At 44.5% G+C, this 12267-nt stretch overlaps 2 protein-coding genes across 3 annotated transcripts in view; both read left to right on the plus strand.

Annotated features, from left to right (window-relative positions):
• haus4 (HAUS augmin-like complex, subunit 4) overlaps positions 1-2310 on the plus strand; it is a 3182-nt gene extending 872 nt beyond the window's left edge. Inside the window, exons 3-9 of the mRNA XM_076086847.1 lie at positions 72-203; positions 547-687; positions 810-906; positions 985-1130; positions 1337-1467; positions 1623-1691; positions 1927-2310. Of these exons, the coding sequence (XP_075942962.1) occupies positions 72-203; positions 547-687; positions 810-906; positions 985-1130; positions 1337-1467; positions 1623-1691; positions 1927-2113 (903 nt within the window). The 3' untranslated portion in view covers positions 2114-2310. The remainder of the gene's footprint in view (positions 1-71; positions 204-546; positions 688-809; positions 907-984; positions 1131-1336; positions 1468-1622; positions 1692-1926) is intronic.
• Positions 2311-3766: 1456 nt separating this feature from the next.
• The window catches only part of dock11 (dedicator of cytokinesis 11), a 54046-nt gene continuing 45545 nt past the window's right edge, over positions 3767-12267 (plus strand). For both annotated transcript variants that reach the window (XM_076087015.1, XM_076087016.1), the window contains exons 1-5: positions 3767-4085; positions 8482-8598; positions 9070-9159; positions 9891-9973; positions 10565-10631. In XM_076087015.1, coding sequence (XP_075943130.1) covers positions 3981-4085; positions 8482-8598; positions 9070-9159; positions 9891-9973; positions 10565-10631 — 462 coding nt within the window. In that variant the 5' untranslated portion in view covers positions 3767-3980. The remainder of the gene's footprint in view (positions 4086-8481; positions 8599-9069; positions 9160-9890; positions 9974-10564; positions 10632-12267) is intronic.

Below are 12267 nucleotides of genomic sequence, written 5' to 3' on the forward strand. Positions count from 1 at the left end.
AACCCGTTTCCTCGTGCTCGGGTCTGAGTGTGTTAGCGTTTGTGTGAGCACTTACAGATGCTTTATTCCAGGCTGAGCAGAAGCTGCAGAGCCAGAGGCGACACTGGCTGTGCTCCGAGAGCCTCCACAAAGGGCTGCAGGAGATGATCCAGGACCACTGTATCAGGAAGCACCACGCCACTGTGCCCCCCGACCAGAGCATGGTACAGTTCATACACTTGTTTGCACAATCGGCTGTCAGTGAATGATGGGAAACATGTTTCTGGTCATTAAAGCTGCGCTAGGCAACTCACTTTGCACACTGCATCTCCAAATTGGAGCTACGGGTCACAGTTTGAAACATTTACACTTCAGTATCCAGAAATCTATCATGTAATATTATACTTTTAAGGCACTCAGTGTGTGTGTGTGTGTGTGTGTGTGTGTGTGTGTGTGTGTGTGTGTGTGTGTGTGTGTGTGTGTGTGTGTGTGTGTGTGTGTGTGTGTGTGTGTGTGTGTGTGTGTGTGTGTGTGTGTGTGTGTGTGTGTGTGTGTGTGTGTGTGTAGTTCTATGAGACAATGGAGAAGTGTCTGCTGGTGGCGCAGTGTGTCAGACAGCTGGATCCCAGTAGCACTACCAACCAGGACCAGCCCTCAGTTCTGGGTCTGAACCCCCAACAGATTCTGGAGCTCATGCCATCAGAGAAGGTGAGTCAGAAAAGCGCAGAATGTTCACCCACGTGCTTGAGTGACATCATCAGTAGAGTAGAGAGATACTTCAGTAACAAATGTAGCTTCTTTACCAATATGTGTGTGTTTATCGTCACCAGAATGTTCAAAGAATGAAACAGGGTCTTCCCAGAGAGCTGGAGAAACATCTGAAGAAAAAGTGTCTGAGCCTCCTCGCTTACTATCAACCTGAATGGGGTACAGTATCTGCTCAGTAAATATTCTCACTTATATCTTTTTTTTGTATCACTTCATTGTTCTGCATTGACATTCTAGAGAATGAGAGTGAGGGTCTGAAGAACAGCAAGTTGTCTCATCTGTCAGCCCAGCTGGACACAGAGAAGAAAAGAGCAGAGAGTCTGAAGGAGACCTGTCGGGAAAACTCAGTTCTCCTGCAAAGACAGACTCAACTCTACCTCTCTGTGAGTGCTCTCTCAAGTGCATTGTGCTTAACTGACACAAGCTAATACATTCCCTCTGTTTTTGGCAGTTTATCACATATATATGCATGTTTTTTTGGGCATGTTTTGCAGGTTCACTTATTGAAATTGTCTCAAGAATAAAATGTTTTAACAGCCACAAATATGTTGTATTATATATAATATTAAAATATTTTCCTTGTGTCCAGGAACTGATTAAGTGCATTCAGCTTCTCCAGTCTCTCATCTTGGACCACAGGCTGAGGATCCAGACAGATCTGGACCGGAAGAAGTTGGACTACTTTGAGGGAAAATGTGATTTAGTCTTGCAGAAGATCAAGTAAGGAGTTTTCATTTCTTTGCCTGCTTCTATACATTTTGATATTGCATTCTATTCACTGGTGCCTTTTATCTAGAATGACATACTCGTACAATCAGTATTACATGCATTTCAGGTTTTTTTCTTACATATGTTTTTCTCTTCTTCCTTCAAAGGACTGAGATGGTGGAGATTCAGCTGGACACGTACACAGTGGACGCGATAGCTGCTCATAGAAAAATAAGGCAAGAGGCTTTTTTTGTCCATTATTAATATCGCTCCACTCCGCTTTCTCAAAGGCAACACAGTGATAGTAGTTGAGGGAATCCATAGTGTGTCTCACTAGTGTTCATCATTGTAATGCTCTTTGAATGTAAACTGTAACTTCCCGATATCGGGTCTGCCGAAAGGTTATTATAGAAACTACATTCTGGCTGATACTTCTCCAAAAACCTGACAGTCTGTCGTCGTCTATTTCAGAGAGAAGCTGGAGTCCGAGCTGAAGGCCTGTCAGGTGGAGAAGCATTCTGTTGGGTTGAAGCTGGCCTCCTTTGAGATCTTGGGCAAAGAGTTTGAGGCCTTGGCCGATGAGTACTGCAGACTACGGCGGGACATAGAAATGAATAACTGGGCTCTGAAGGAGTTCACCCAGTGCAAGGACAAGTGAAGATCATATCTGATGCTGGGACAGCAGCCAGACGTTCTCTTTTCATCGCATGTCATTGCTCACAGTGACATGCTTGGGACACTTGACACACAAACTGCTTGGACTTTTGACCTACGGGAACGATGTAGCATGTACAGTAGTGAGTGGGCTAACTCCCATTACAGCTCCTAAGAATAAATTCAGTTTTCTTAAAACGTCACCGTAGTAATCAGCTTTTCTGCTGTCTTTGTTTCTACCACAACTCATTTAGAGTTCAAGGTGTTTAGTATTCATTACTCTTGTAATTAGATGCAGCTTTAGACTAAGCACTATCTTCCATGTGACTGAGTAACCACTTTTGATTCCTTTCTATATTAGCTCAAGGAAGTGAGAATCACTATATATATATATATATATATATATATATATATATATATATATATATATATATATATATATATATATATATATATATATATATATATATAAACTGCTAATTCATAGTGCCATTGCCTTAAAATTGGCGTCTTAGTTGGCAGCAGTAATGCAACTTTTGGCAATAAAATCTACATTGTAAAGGTTGTTTTGGCATTGAACACCTCACCTCGGGTATCAATGCATAGTCAAACGTTTGGTGAGCATTCCTATATACTGTATGTTGTGATATAAACCTGGGAATAAACTAAAATAGCGCATCAGCAGGAGTCTAAATATGAGTAATGTCCTATATTCATATACCGTAACTCGATTCTCTGAGCTGATATCTGTTCTCACTGACAGAAATGTACAAGACAGGCCCAAACATGTAAGCAGCCTCCTCTCAGATATAATGGGAGTCATGCAACACTCATCCTATACATTTTGTTTGCGTGTGTCTTGGCACACATTTTAAAGCCTAAATTGAGTTTGTGTTATGATGCTGATATTACTTTGTCCTTTATAAAACACAATGCCATATAGGTTATCCTTATAGTAGATTAGCAAAACCATTTATCCTGTCTTTGTCAAATAACCTGTGAGGAAATGAGGAAACAACTTCAGTATAACACAAGCAATAAAACTGCTGCCTTGAAGAAATTTTGTTGAGGAAAAACAGCTGAAATAAATGCTGAGGTTAGTGCCAGTTTGCAGCTTTAATCCACAAGATGGCAGTATACTTTAATTTATGACAGGTTATGTCATATTTCCTATTAGACATGATGAACTCTTAGTAGACGGCCTAATTGCTTTTCTATTCTTTGACTTTATACAATCTACAACTTTCTAAAAACCAAAGACTTAAACCTATGCACAGAATGAAGCACCCGAGGCACAGTTAAAACATTTGAATATAAATATTTATAGTTCAAACTTTTAAATGAGGTGACTTCCTTCACATGACACAAGTTGAGACGCGACGTTTCTTAATTTGTTCCCTTCTTTTGTCACTATTATATTCATTTTAACGTTCTCACAGCTATCAGAATGTACACGTGTCTATGGTCCCAATACGTTTATATTTATAATAATAATATTATTTTATTGTATTTATCCATCCAGTATATAGCGGATATACAAGGAATTGTGTTTACCATTATGATTTTGGTTAACAGTGTCAGGTTACCGCCCACTTCGTGTCTACATTGCCGATCTTTGGTTATTTTCTGCCCATCTGAGGAGAAGCGGAAGTAGGAACGAGTGAAGCATCTCGCGCTGTTCAGCCCTCTCTGCTCTCCTCTCATCAGCAGCAGCTCCGCCTCGCGACGCGAACCGCTGGCTGGTTCACCTCCAACCGACTCAACCCACATCTGGCTGTCACACACAGCAGTGCTGCCGCTCCATCCGGTACCGCGGCATGCTCGTATTCACACCGGGACATACGTGGTGGATTTAAAACCGGCGGGGCGCAATGTCTGAGGTTCGAAAATTCACAAAGAGGTTAAGCAAACCCGGGACGGCCGCGGAAGTCCGGCAGAGCGTGTCGGAGGCTGTGAAGAGCTCCGTGGACCTTGTGGTGAGCAGAGCCTTTAATGCAGTTTGTGGACCGGCTGCGGTCATTTTAGCTATAACACGGGTAATGTAACTAACGTTAACCGGTTAGCCAGCTGCCCTCTTCTCCGGTCTCCTTGAGGGGAAATGTCCATTTTCAAGTAGTCTCTACATTGCTACTGTTCATGTTAGTTTTTATGTCCACGTTTGTCAGACTCGAGCTCTGGTAACGTTGCACCGAAACAGTTTTTTATCAGCGTCACTGGCTGAGCGCTACATTCTGGGTAGAAGACGGGTCATTACGGAGCGGTTAAATGCCGCCAATTCGACTCCCATATATTGGCTCGGCTTTTCTAAATTGCCGGCATTACAAAACACTATGACATTGTGCACAGGAACACATGTGTGTGTGTTTTTCCAGTCATGTGCGGCTCCTTTTGTGTGCTGGCGGATGAAGAGCAGTGCCAGCAGGGCAGCTGCAGCATGGCTTCCCTGTCCTTGTGTGTGTGTGTGAGAGAGAGAGCTCCTTTATTTCTGCTGCAAATGGCCACATTGTGCAAAAGAAGGCAGTGCATGCATGTTCTTGTAATTTATGTCTATTGCTAATGACATTTGTGCAAGATTTTAATTTTTTTTTACGGCTTTTGCTTCCCCCCCTCCTCCCATTTTAATCAATAGCAGTGCTCGTGGCTGATATAGTGCCTTGGAACAGACAGCGATAATGAGGGATTATAGGCACAGTGGTTTGAGATGAATGGCACTGAGGATCCTGCTAACACAACGTGTGTGTGTGTGTGTGTGTTTGCGTGCGCGCCCCCGTGCGTGTGAATTTATTTTCATGTCAGTAAGACTTGACATTTGTCTTGAGACTTCCAGTGATGTCAGTGCAGATTAATTTATTTTTGTTTTAACTAGAAACATTTGGTAACTTCTCATTGTGTGACATCAACCTAAAGCTCAGCAGCAGAGTTGGATAAGTTCGTATGAGAGATAAACTCTTGTTCTCACGGGATTAGTCTGTAGTCTTATGATGATCATCTTGAGGAGTGTGACGCAAAGAGGTCACCAGTGTAATAATCATGTGATATGGTTTTGATTTCCACAAAAGAGGTGAGAGTGTGTGTGTGTCTTGTTTGTGGCCACGTGTGATGTGTGTGCTCTGATGTTTTTTAGAGTAGCAGGTTTTGGCTGCTCGTTTTATGGAATAAACGGTTGGCTTGGTAACTGAGAACAAATGTTGTTTTGTGTGTGTGTGTGTGTGTGGGGGGGGGGGGGGATTCCCTCCGGCATGCTGTGACCATGCTTCCTGTATGAATGTGTCCGTGTGTTCCTCCTGTCATTCTGAACATCTGTATGAAGTCAGTCCTATTCTCTAGGTCCTCCCTTCCTTTCCTCCTGGTTTCACATGTTTCCTAGCAGAGAGTCAAATACGACTTTATAGAAGGAGATGGAAGATTGACCACATGACTAAAGGTCAAAAGGTGGAGTGACATTTTAACTTGTCAAACACAGGTGTGACTAACGACATCTCTTGATTGCTGCCTTGCGTTGCAGTGATTCCTGGACAGAGCCATCGTTAATGTCATTAGTTCCACATGTGCTTTTTCTTCTCAAGTGAAAATGTCTAAGGTCTGTGAATCTGATTATTCGGGGGGGGGGGGGGAAGACTGTGTCTTTTTGCTTAAAATTCTAGTGTGAAAACGACAGAAACAAGAAGTAAGGGAACCATTTTAGAGGAATGCGCTGTTGCCATATAGGGTGTCGATATGTCCCATTGTCTTTCAAAGCGACAGTAGGACTCGTTCAGCTCATTCATGGAGTGGGGGGCTTTGTTATCTGTCGTTTAGCGTCTCTCACCGCCTTACAAACCTGTATTTTGCCTCTTTATACATGTCCTTGTCCCCACTCCTCAATGCCTGATCCTTGTGCAGCCTTACCTGTCTGAGTTCTGCTGTGAACCAGGGTTCGTCGTTGTTATAACTCGTTGTTATAACTCACCATAACTCACCCCCCCCCCCCCCCCCTCTCTCTCTCTGTAACATGATCAGCGTTGCAGTGGAGCCACTGTGCGCTGCCGGTTGCCTCTGACTTATAGCGCTGCGGTTCAGCTTGTTGCATCCTCTGTGTGCTCATCCAGACTGTTGGTAGCAGTCCTGAAAACATCCCAGTCTGTACAGTCCAAGCACGCCCGAAGATCCTCCAGAGCTTCACTGGTCCACTGCTTAAATGTCCTCACCACAGGTTTACAGAGCTTTAGTATCTGCCTGTAAGCAGGAATCAGATGGACCATGACACGGTCAGAGTGACCCAGTGCAGCACGAGGGACGGCGTGATAGGCCCCGCTGATTGTGCTGTAACAGTGGTGGAATGTAAACACCGACCAGTATGAATGAAGCGAACTCACGGGGGGAGTAAAAGGGCTTACAATCATCATCATCATAGTAGTCTTCGTCCCCTGGAGGCAACACTGGTGGGAGTCGTGTTTTGTACTCAGTGATTGGTGTTTGAAGTGTTCTCCGGCCTGGTTGATGGCTTGCGTCACGCAGTTACGCCCAAATGTTAGGCCATGTCCTTTCATGTTTCAGCATCTCTCTCTGTTTCTCAATCAGGGAGACGATGGCCTCACAGCTGCCTGCTTGTGATCCTTCAGCGTCTTTCCTCTTCTAGGAAAGCAGAACTCTCACTCTCGCTCTCTCTCTTCCCCCCACCCCTCCCCTCTCTCTCTCTGTAACATGATCAGCGTTGCAGTGGAGCCACTGTGCGCTGCCGGTTGCCTCTGACTTATAGCGCTGCGGTTCAGCTTGTTGCACATGACAGGAAGCAGAGCTGCTGCTTTCGGGTGCAGGGCCCGGTACAGTCATGCGTAATGATTTCAACAGACTCAGTTTTTTTTGTGTTTTACTGCAGCTCAGGTTGCTGCTTGTCCGTTCATTGTTCGGCCTTTATGTAAAAAGATTTATAAAAAAGTGATAAAGAAGCTACATAATGCAGAGAGGAATCTGCAAACACTTAATTTCCCTTTTTGAAAGTATGATCAGGGTTGGGAAGTTGTGGTCAAAACAAGGAAAAAACTCATGCAGACAACTGAGAAAGCCGGGGTCTGGTCGAAAAATCTGCAGAGAACATGTACTCGTAACCAGCTTATTTCACAGGCCAAATTAATGGTTAGAAAACACTGAAAGGGAGAACTTTCTTTCCTTTAGATACCAGGATATTCAAGGAGATTTGAACCCCTTTTAAACCTCACTGAACTAATACTGTACAGCCAAACCGTGTTCAAAACCACAGGGCTTTATTTTCCAAACTCTCAGGAAATGTGGAGTCTTGGGTTGGAAGATTTGACTCGGTGTAAACATCATATAGCTTCATTGAGGAGTTGGAACGAGCTGATACACAACATGTCAGACGGTGTGGAATTCAGAATGTCTGGAAAAACTGCACATCAACAGCAGCCAACCTACTGCATTTACTTCATTGCTTTATTGCCCACTCCCACAGTGGTACAGTAGGAAAACAAGGCTCTGCATCCCAGCTGCACGGCTCTTAAATGGAAATATGACAACGTGGGACATGACTCAATCGTCCCCCTCCGTTGTCAGGGTTTCCCTCTCCCCCACTTGTGGCTGTGGCTCAGCACTGTGGCACAGACGCTGATCACATCCATACGTTTCCTCTGCCCGGTGTCGCTCAGACCAGGCTTATCGGCTAAGCTATTCATCACCCTCGTCGCTGCTTAGCTCGAGCTTAAACTTTCTTGGAATTAATTGTGAATCTTTCCAAGTGGTTTGGGTTTGTACTTGTGATCACATCTTGACCTAGAATGCTAGGTTTTAGCCTGTCGGCCCCTTTAAGACATAATGCAGAAAAGGCTGATTTCATATCATCCACTTCTCTATGAAACTCAAAACAGGAAGTTATGATGTTTAGCTCTGACATGTGATATATTTCTTGTGTTTGTTTTTTTCATTATTACATATCATTGTCGAGCACAAGCACTGTATGCAACAGCTCATAACTATCAAGTCAAAAGTCATAATTTGTCCATACCACTGCTGCTTTGTCTCACATTTCTGGCTCCCTTCTGTCTTTGCCCATCTATTTGTTCTCCCTTTCTCCATCGTTTGCCTTTTTTTCCCATCCACCCACAACTCTGAGCAACTGCCCCCCTTCTACCGTGACACTCCTCTGAACTTGAGTGGTTGTTTCAACCTGATTTCTTGTGGTTCTGCTTTTGCACGGGCGGTGAAAGGTTCTGGGGGTGAGCCCTTGTTAACTTCTTTCAAAGAACACGGTCATGTGGAGCTCGCAGGAGCCACAGCAGAGGAATGGACACAGTGAGCCGAGCGTGAGACCAAAAATAAATAGTTTTGTTTACTTGAAGTCACATGTGTTTGTGTTCTGTCCCGTCTTCCCCCTCTCAGGAGCAGCCGAAGATTATTGAACCGCTGGACTATGAAGCCGTGGTGTTTCAGAGAAAGGCCCAGATCCACAGTGACCCCCACCGAGACCTGCTGCTCTGCCCCGTGGACGATGTCTCGGTGAGTCCTCTCCTCCCCGCTCATTTCCTGCTGCGTCCTCTTCCTCCCCGGGATGAACTCATAACCCTCATATTCAGCCAAATCAGCAGCTTTTTTTTTTAGCTTTCTTGTAAAACTGTCTGAGCCAAACGCGAACAAAGAGCTGTAAAATATCCCTTTTTAAAGAAAGGTTTCCCATCATCAATCACTGTTCATCCCCAACACACCCGGCTCAATTATTTACGGGTCAAACACGATGCAGCCCGGTACCTCTGCTCTGTACTTACTGCTGTCAATTGAAACATGTGGCTTTGTTTAGAGGCACGTCTCGCTCTGTGTCTAGTTTTCTTCGTATCTGCGCCTCCTGCTTCCTCTCATCCACTTTCTCTTTGCCTGTTGTTTGTGGCTCCCTGTTGTCTTAATGTTTGATGGGACGATTAAAAAAAGAACTGTCACTGTAACGTTGTTTGTTTTTTGCCCGTGTGCACGCAGGAGTCCCAGGTCTCGCGGCAGAGGAGGACCGTCGTTCCCTCGGTGCCTCAGAACGCTGAGCGGGAAGCCCGGAGTCTGTTTGCCAAAGAGGTACGACTACCCAGCAGTCCCACAGCAGTCCCATGTGGTGACCCGGCCACACGCGTTCTCAAACCACACATTTGTAACAGTTTCTAAAGGAGCTTTTGGAGTGAGAAAAATGGCGGGGTCCATAGGTGACATTAAATCTTCTCAGTAATATGACTTTTATTCCTCTTAATAATTACAATCTGCTCAATAAAAAGCAGACATAAAATGACTTCACACAGGCCTTCATGACATTCCGCCTAAAGTGGTCACTCGAAGCTCATAAAGAAAGGCAGAATGCACAGGCCAGTAGTAAACACACTCTGTACGGATGATAGATTGTACCGGCGATGAGAAACAGACTCCTCTGGCCTGACGTGTGGATAAACTCTGCTGCTCTGCCAGCTCTCATGACTGTGATACAGCATGGAAACAACTGTCGTAGGGATGGTGAAAACAGACTCGGCATCCACCGAACAAAGATCCTTTCAGCGGACTTAATTGAGAATTTCTGCGTGCAGTTCCACACTGAACGAGAAGTAATGTGCACAATGAAAACCATCTTGAGCAGTAGCAAGCAGAAGTCAGTTCTCCTGCTACTTTGCAGACTTATTAATAAATAATGAATAGATATGATTAATGAATAGATGAATGGTATGGAGCTGGTTAGGTCACTCTGCTGCTGTAGCGTGCTTGTTATATTTGAGAGGATCTGCTGCCTCTAATCCAGCTCTCTGTGTTCATGTGTTTGGCAGTGCATCAAGATGTACAACACCGACTGGCACGTAATCAACTACAAGTATGAGGCTTACTCCGGTGACTTCCGCATGTTGCCGAGGTAAGTAAGACATGGGGGGGGGGGACGTTGAGGGCAAAACAAACAGAGGTTTTTTTGCTGCCAATTCTGTAACATGTACAAGAGATTTACTCCGCTCGCTCATGTGGGTCTGCCAGATGACAACATGCAACAAATCGCCGTGTCTGCGTATTAATGCAGCTCTGATGATACACTGCATACAAACTGAAATAACTGCACAGAGTTCAGACAGAGTTTTACTCCACAACACAACAGGTGCAGCCCAGATGTTCTGAAGTCATATTTAAATGGTGATAAAGCTTCCTAAGGAAATCATTTCTTATCACTGCAACCTGCACTTGAACCATACATTGAGGTGAAAGAGACATGTGCGTAGCAACACTTTACAAATGCAATCAAAATTCCAGGAATAAAACCCCGATAATACAATAACAGACGAGGTGAAACCAGATTTACTGCCCAACACAGGACACACAGTACATAGCAGAGCAGAGATTTGTTGCATGCTTTACAAAGAGGACAGACGTAGCGCGATGGCAGACTGCACCACAGTAGGTAGGGGGGGCTGATTTATTGCAGACTGCTGACCCTCACTCACTGTTCTTTCTAAAGCAAAGGCCTGAAGACGGACAAGCTGCCAGCCCACGTGTTCGAGATCGACGAAGACGCCAAAGACGAGGTGAGTAGGGCCGTTAGATCGCAGACATTGATCATTGGTCTGCTATTGAGTCAGAATGGACAGATCGCATACATGCACAGCTTCCAGCGATGTGCTGTAAACCCTGCTTGGAAAAAACAATGATATCCTTTTAATCTTTTTGAATCACGGAGATGTGACATCAATTTGGCTGCGTATCCTGAAAATATGAGCAGCCATTGGCAGCGCGGACATGCTTTGAACCGGTGATTGTGCCGTGTCACCTTGTCGCCTGTGACTTGTGGTCCGTCCGTCCGTCCTTCAGTCCACCCAGCAGTGTGACCTCTCAGACTGAGTGCTGGGCAATGAAACCAGTAGCCTTATATGTCCTATAAATAGACCTCATCGATTCCCCCCTCCCAACCCCGGGCCGGATGCGGATATACGACAGAGAGCGGGTTTAATTGAAGGAATATAAATGCTGCTGCCAGCCGGGACGGGGAGAGCAGGGAGGAGATGGCTCTATTAGAGGCCACTCTACTCTTACAGTATCTCTGCATTTTCATTTCTGGCTGTGATGTCTAGACAGGCTAGTAGCAAGACCATTTAAGAATAAAAAGAGCAAATGCACATACACTTATGATAAGGCAAATAATGCATTTTTATTATATTTTATCCTGTAGAAATGTTTGCTTCTCCGTGTCCTTTTATAACCTTTTATATCCATCCCCGGGCCACAGCAATACATCAATATTAATGCAGTCAGGGACATTAGGCATTAGGTGACAACGCTAAGTACAGCACCGTTGTTGGTATGAGGCAGGGTGTGGCGTGTTTGTATGGTGGTCTGATGGAAGTATGGACTTGAGCAAGCTGTGGGAGGAGAGCAGCCAGCCAATTAGATTACAGGACAAGGCTGAGGAGAAAGAAGGAGACGTGGCGCTCGGCTGGAGGACAAAATGCCACTTCAGTGTGATTAGGCTCATACATTTGTATATGAGCGAGACCATTCCCTTGTGATGGATGTTTGTGGGGTCTCGGGTGCTGATGAACAGTCCCATGGTAGTTATGAGAGGGAAAGGCTGCAGAGACGGGACTGAGGCTGAGTTATGATGGACCCTTTATTGGAAACCAAAGAAATTCTCCTGATGAATTAATTTGGCTAGAGAGCGTGTGATTAGAATTGATGGCGTTTTTCACAGACTGAAATATGTTATGATACTGAAGCTGTGGTTAGTGAGCATCTCTCACTACCAGGTACACATTTTCTATACAGATATGGAACTAAATGTTATAAACAATGTCAAAATGAAGCTGTAGAGATTGTAAACTGTCTACAAGAACAGTGACTGTTGTGATTCTTAAAAGGATAATGGGGTTTGTATGAGGTACTTATTGATGGTAAGTGTTTTACCTACAGTAGATGGAGTTTGGAGAAACAGGAGTACCAGCACTTGAGCAAAGCAAGGTACTGCTGCAGACAGGGCCAGACACCTAAAGAAATCAATATCAGTTTAAGTGTACGCTATATTTAGAATATTTTCACAGTCATGTCTGACAGGGAACTAAAGCCGTTATCTATGCTCTCTCTGGTCAACCCCTGCCTCGATCAGTTTAGTTAGTTTGTGTTATTGTGTGACTTTGGTGGTTTTAAAGGGTTTATTTACAACACAAACAA

The sequence above is a fragment of the Anarhichas minor genome, unplaced genomic scaffold (genome assembly GCF_050575085.1).
Source record: "Anarhichas minor isolate MPS153535 unplaced genomic scaffold, ASM5057508v1 ptg000009l, whole genome shotgun sequence".
Classification (NCBI taxonomy): Eukaryota; Metazoa; Chordata; class Actinopteri; order Perciformes; family Anarhichadidae; genus Anarhichas; species Anarhichas minor.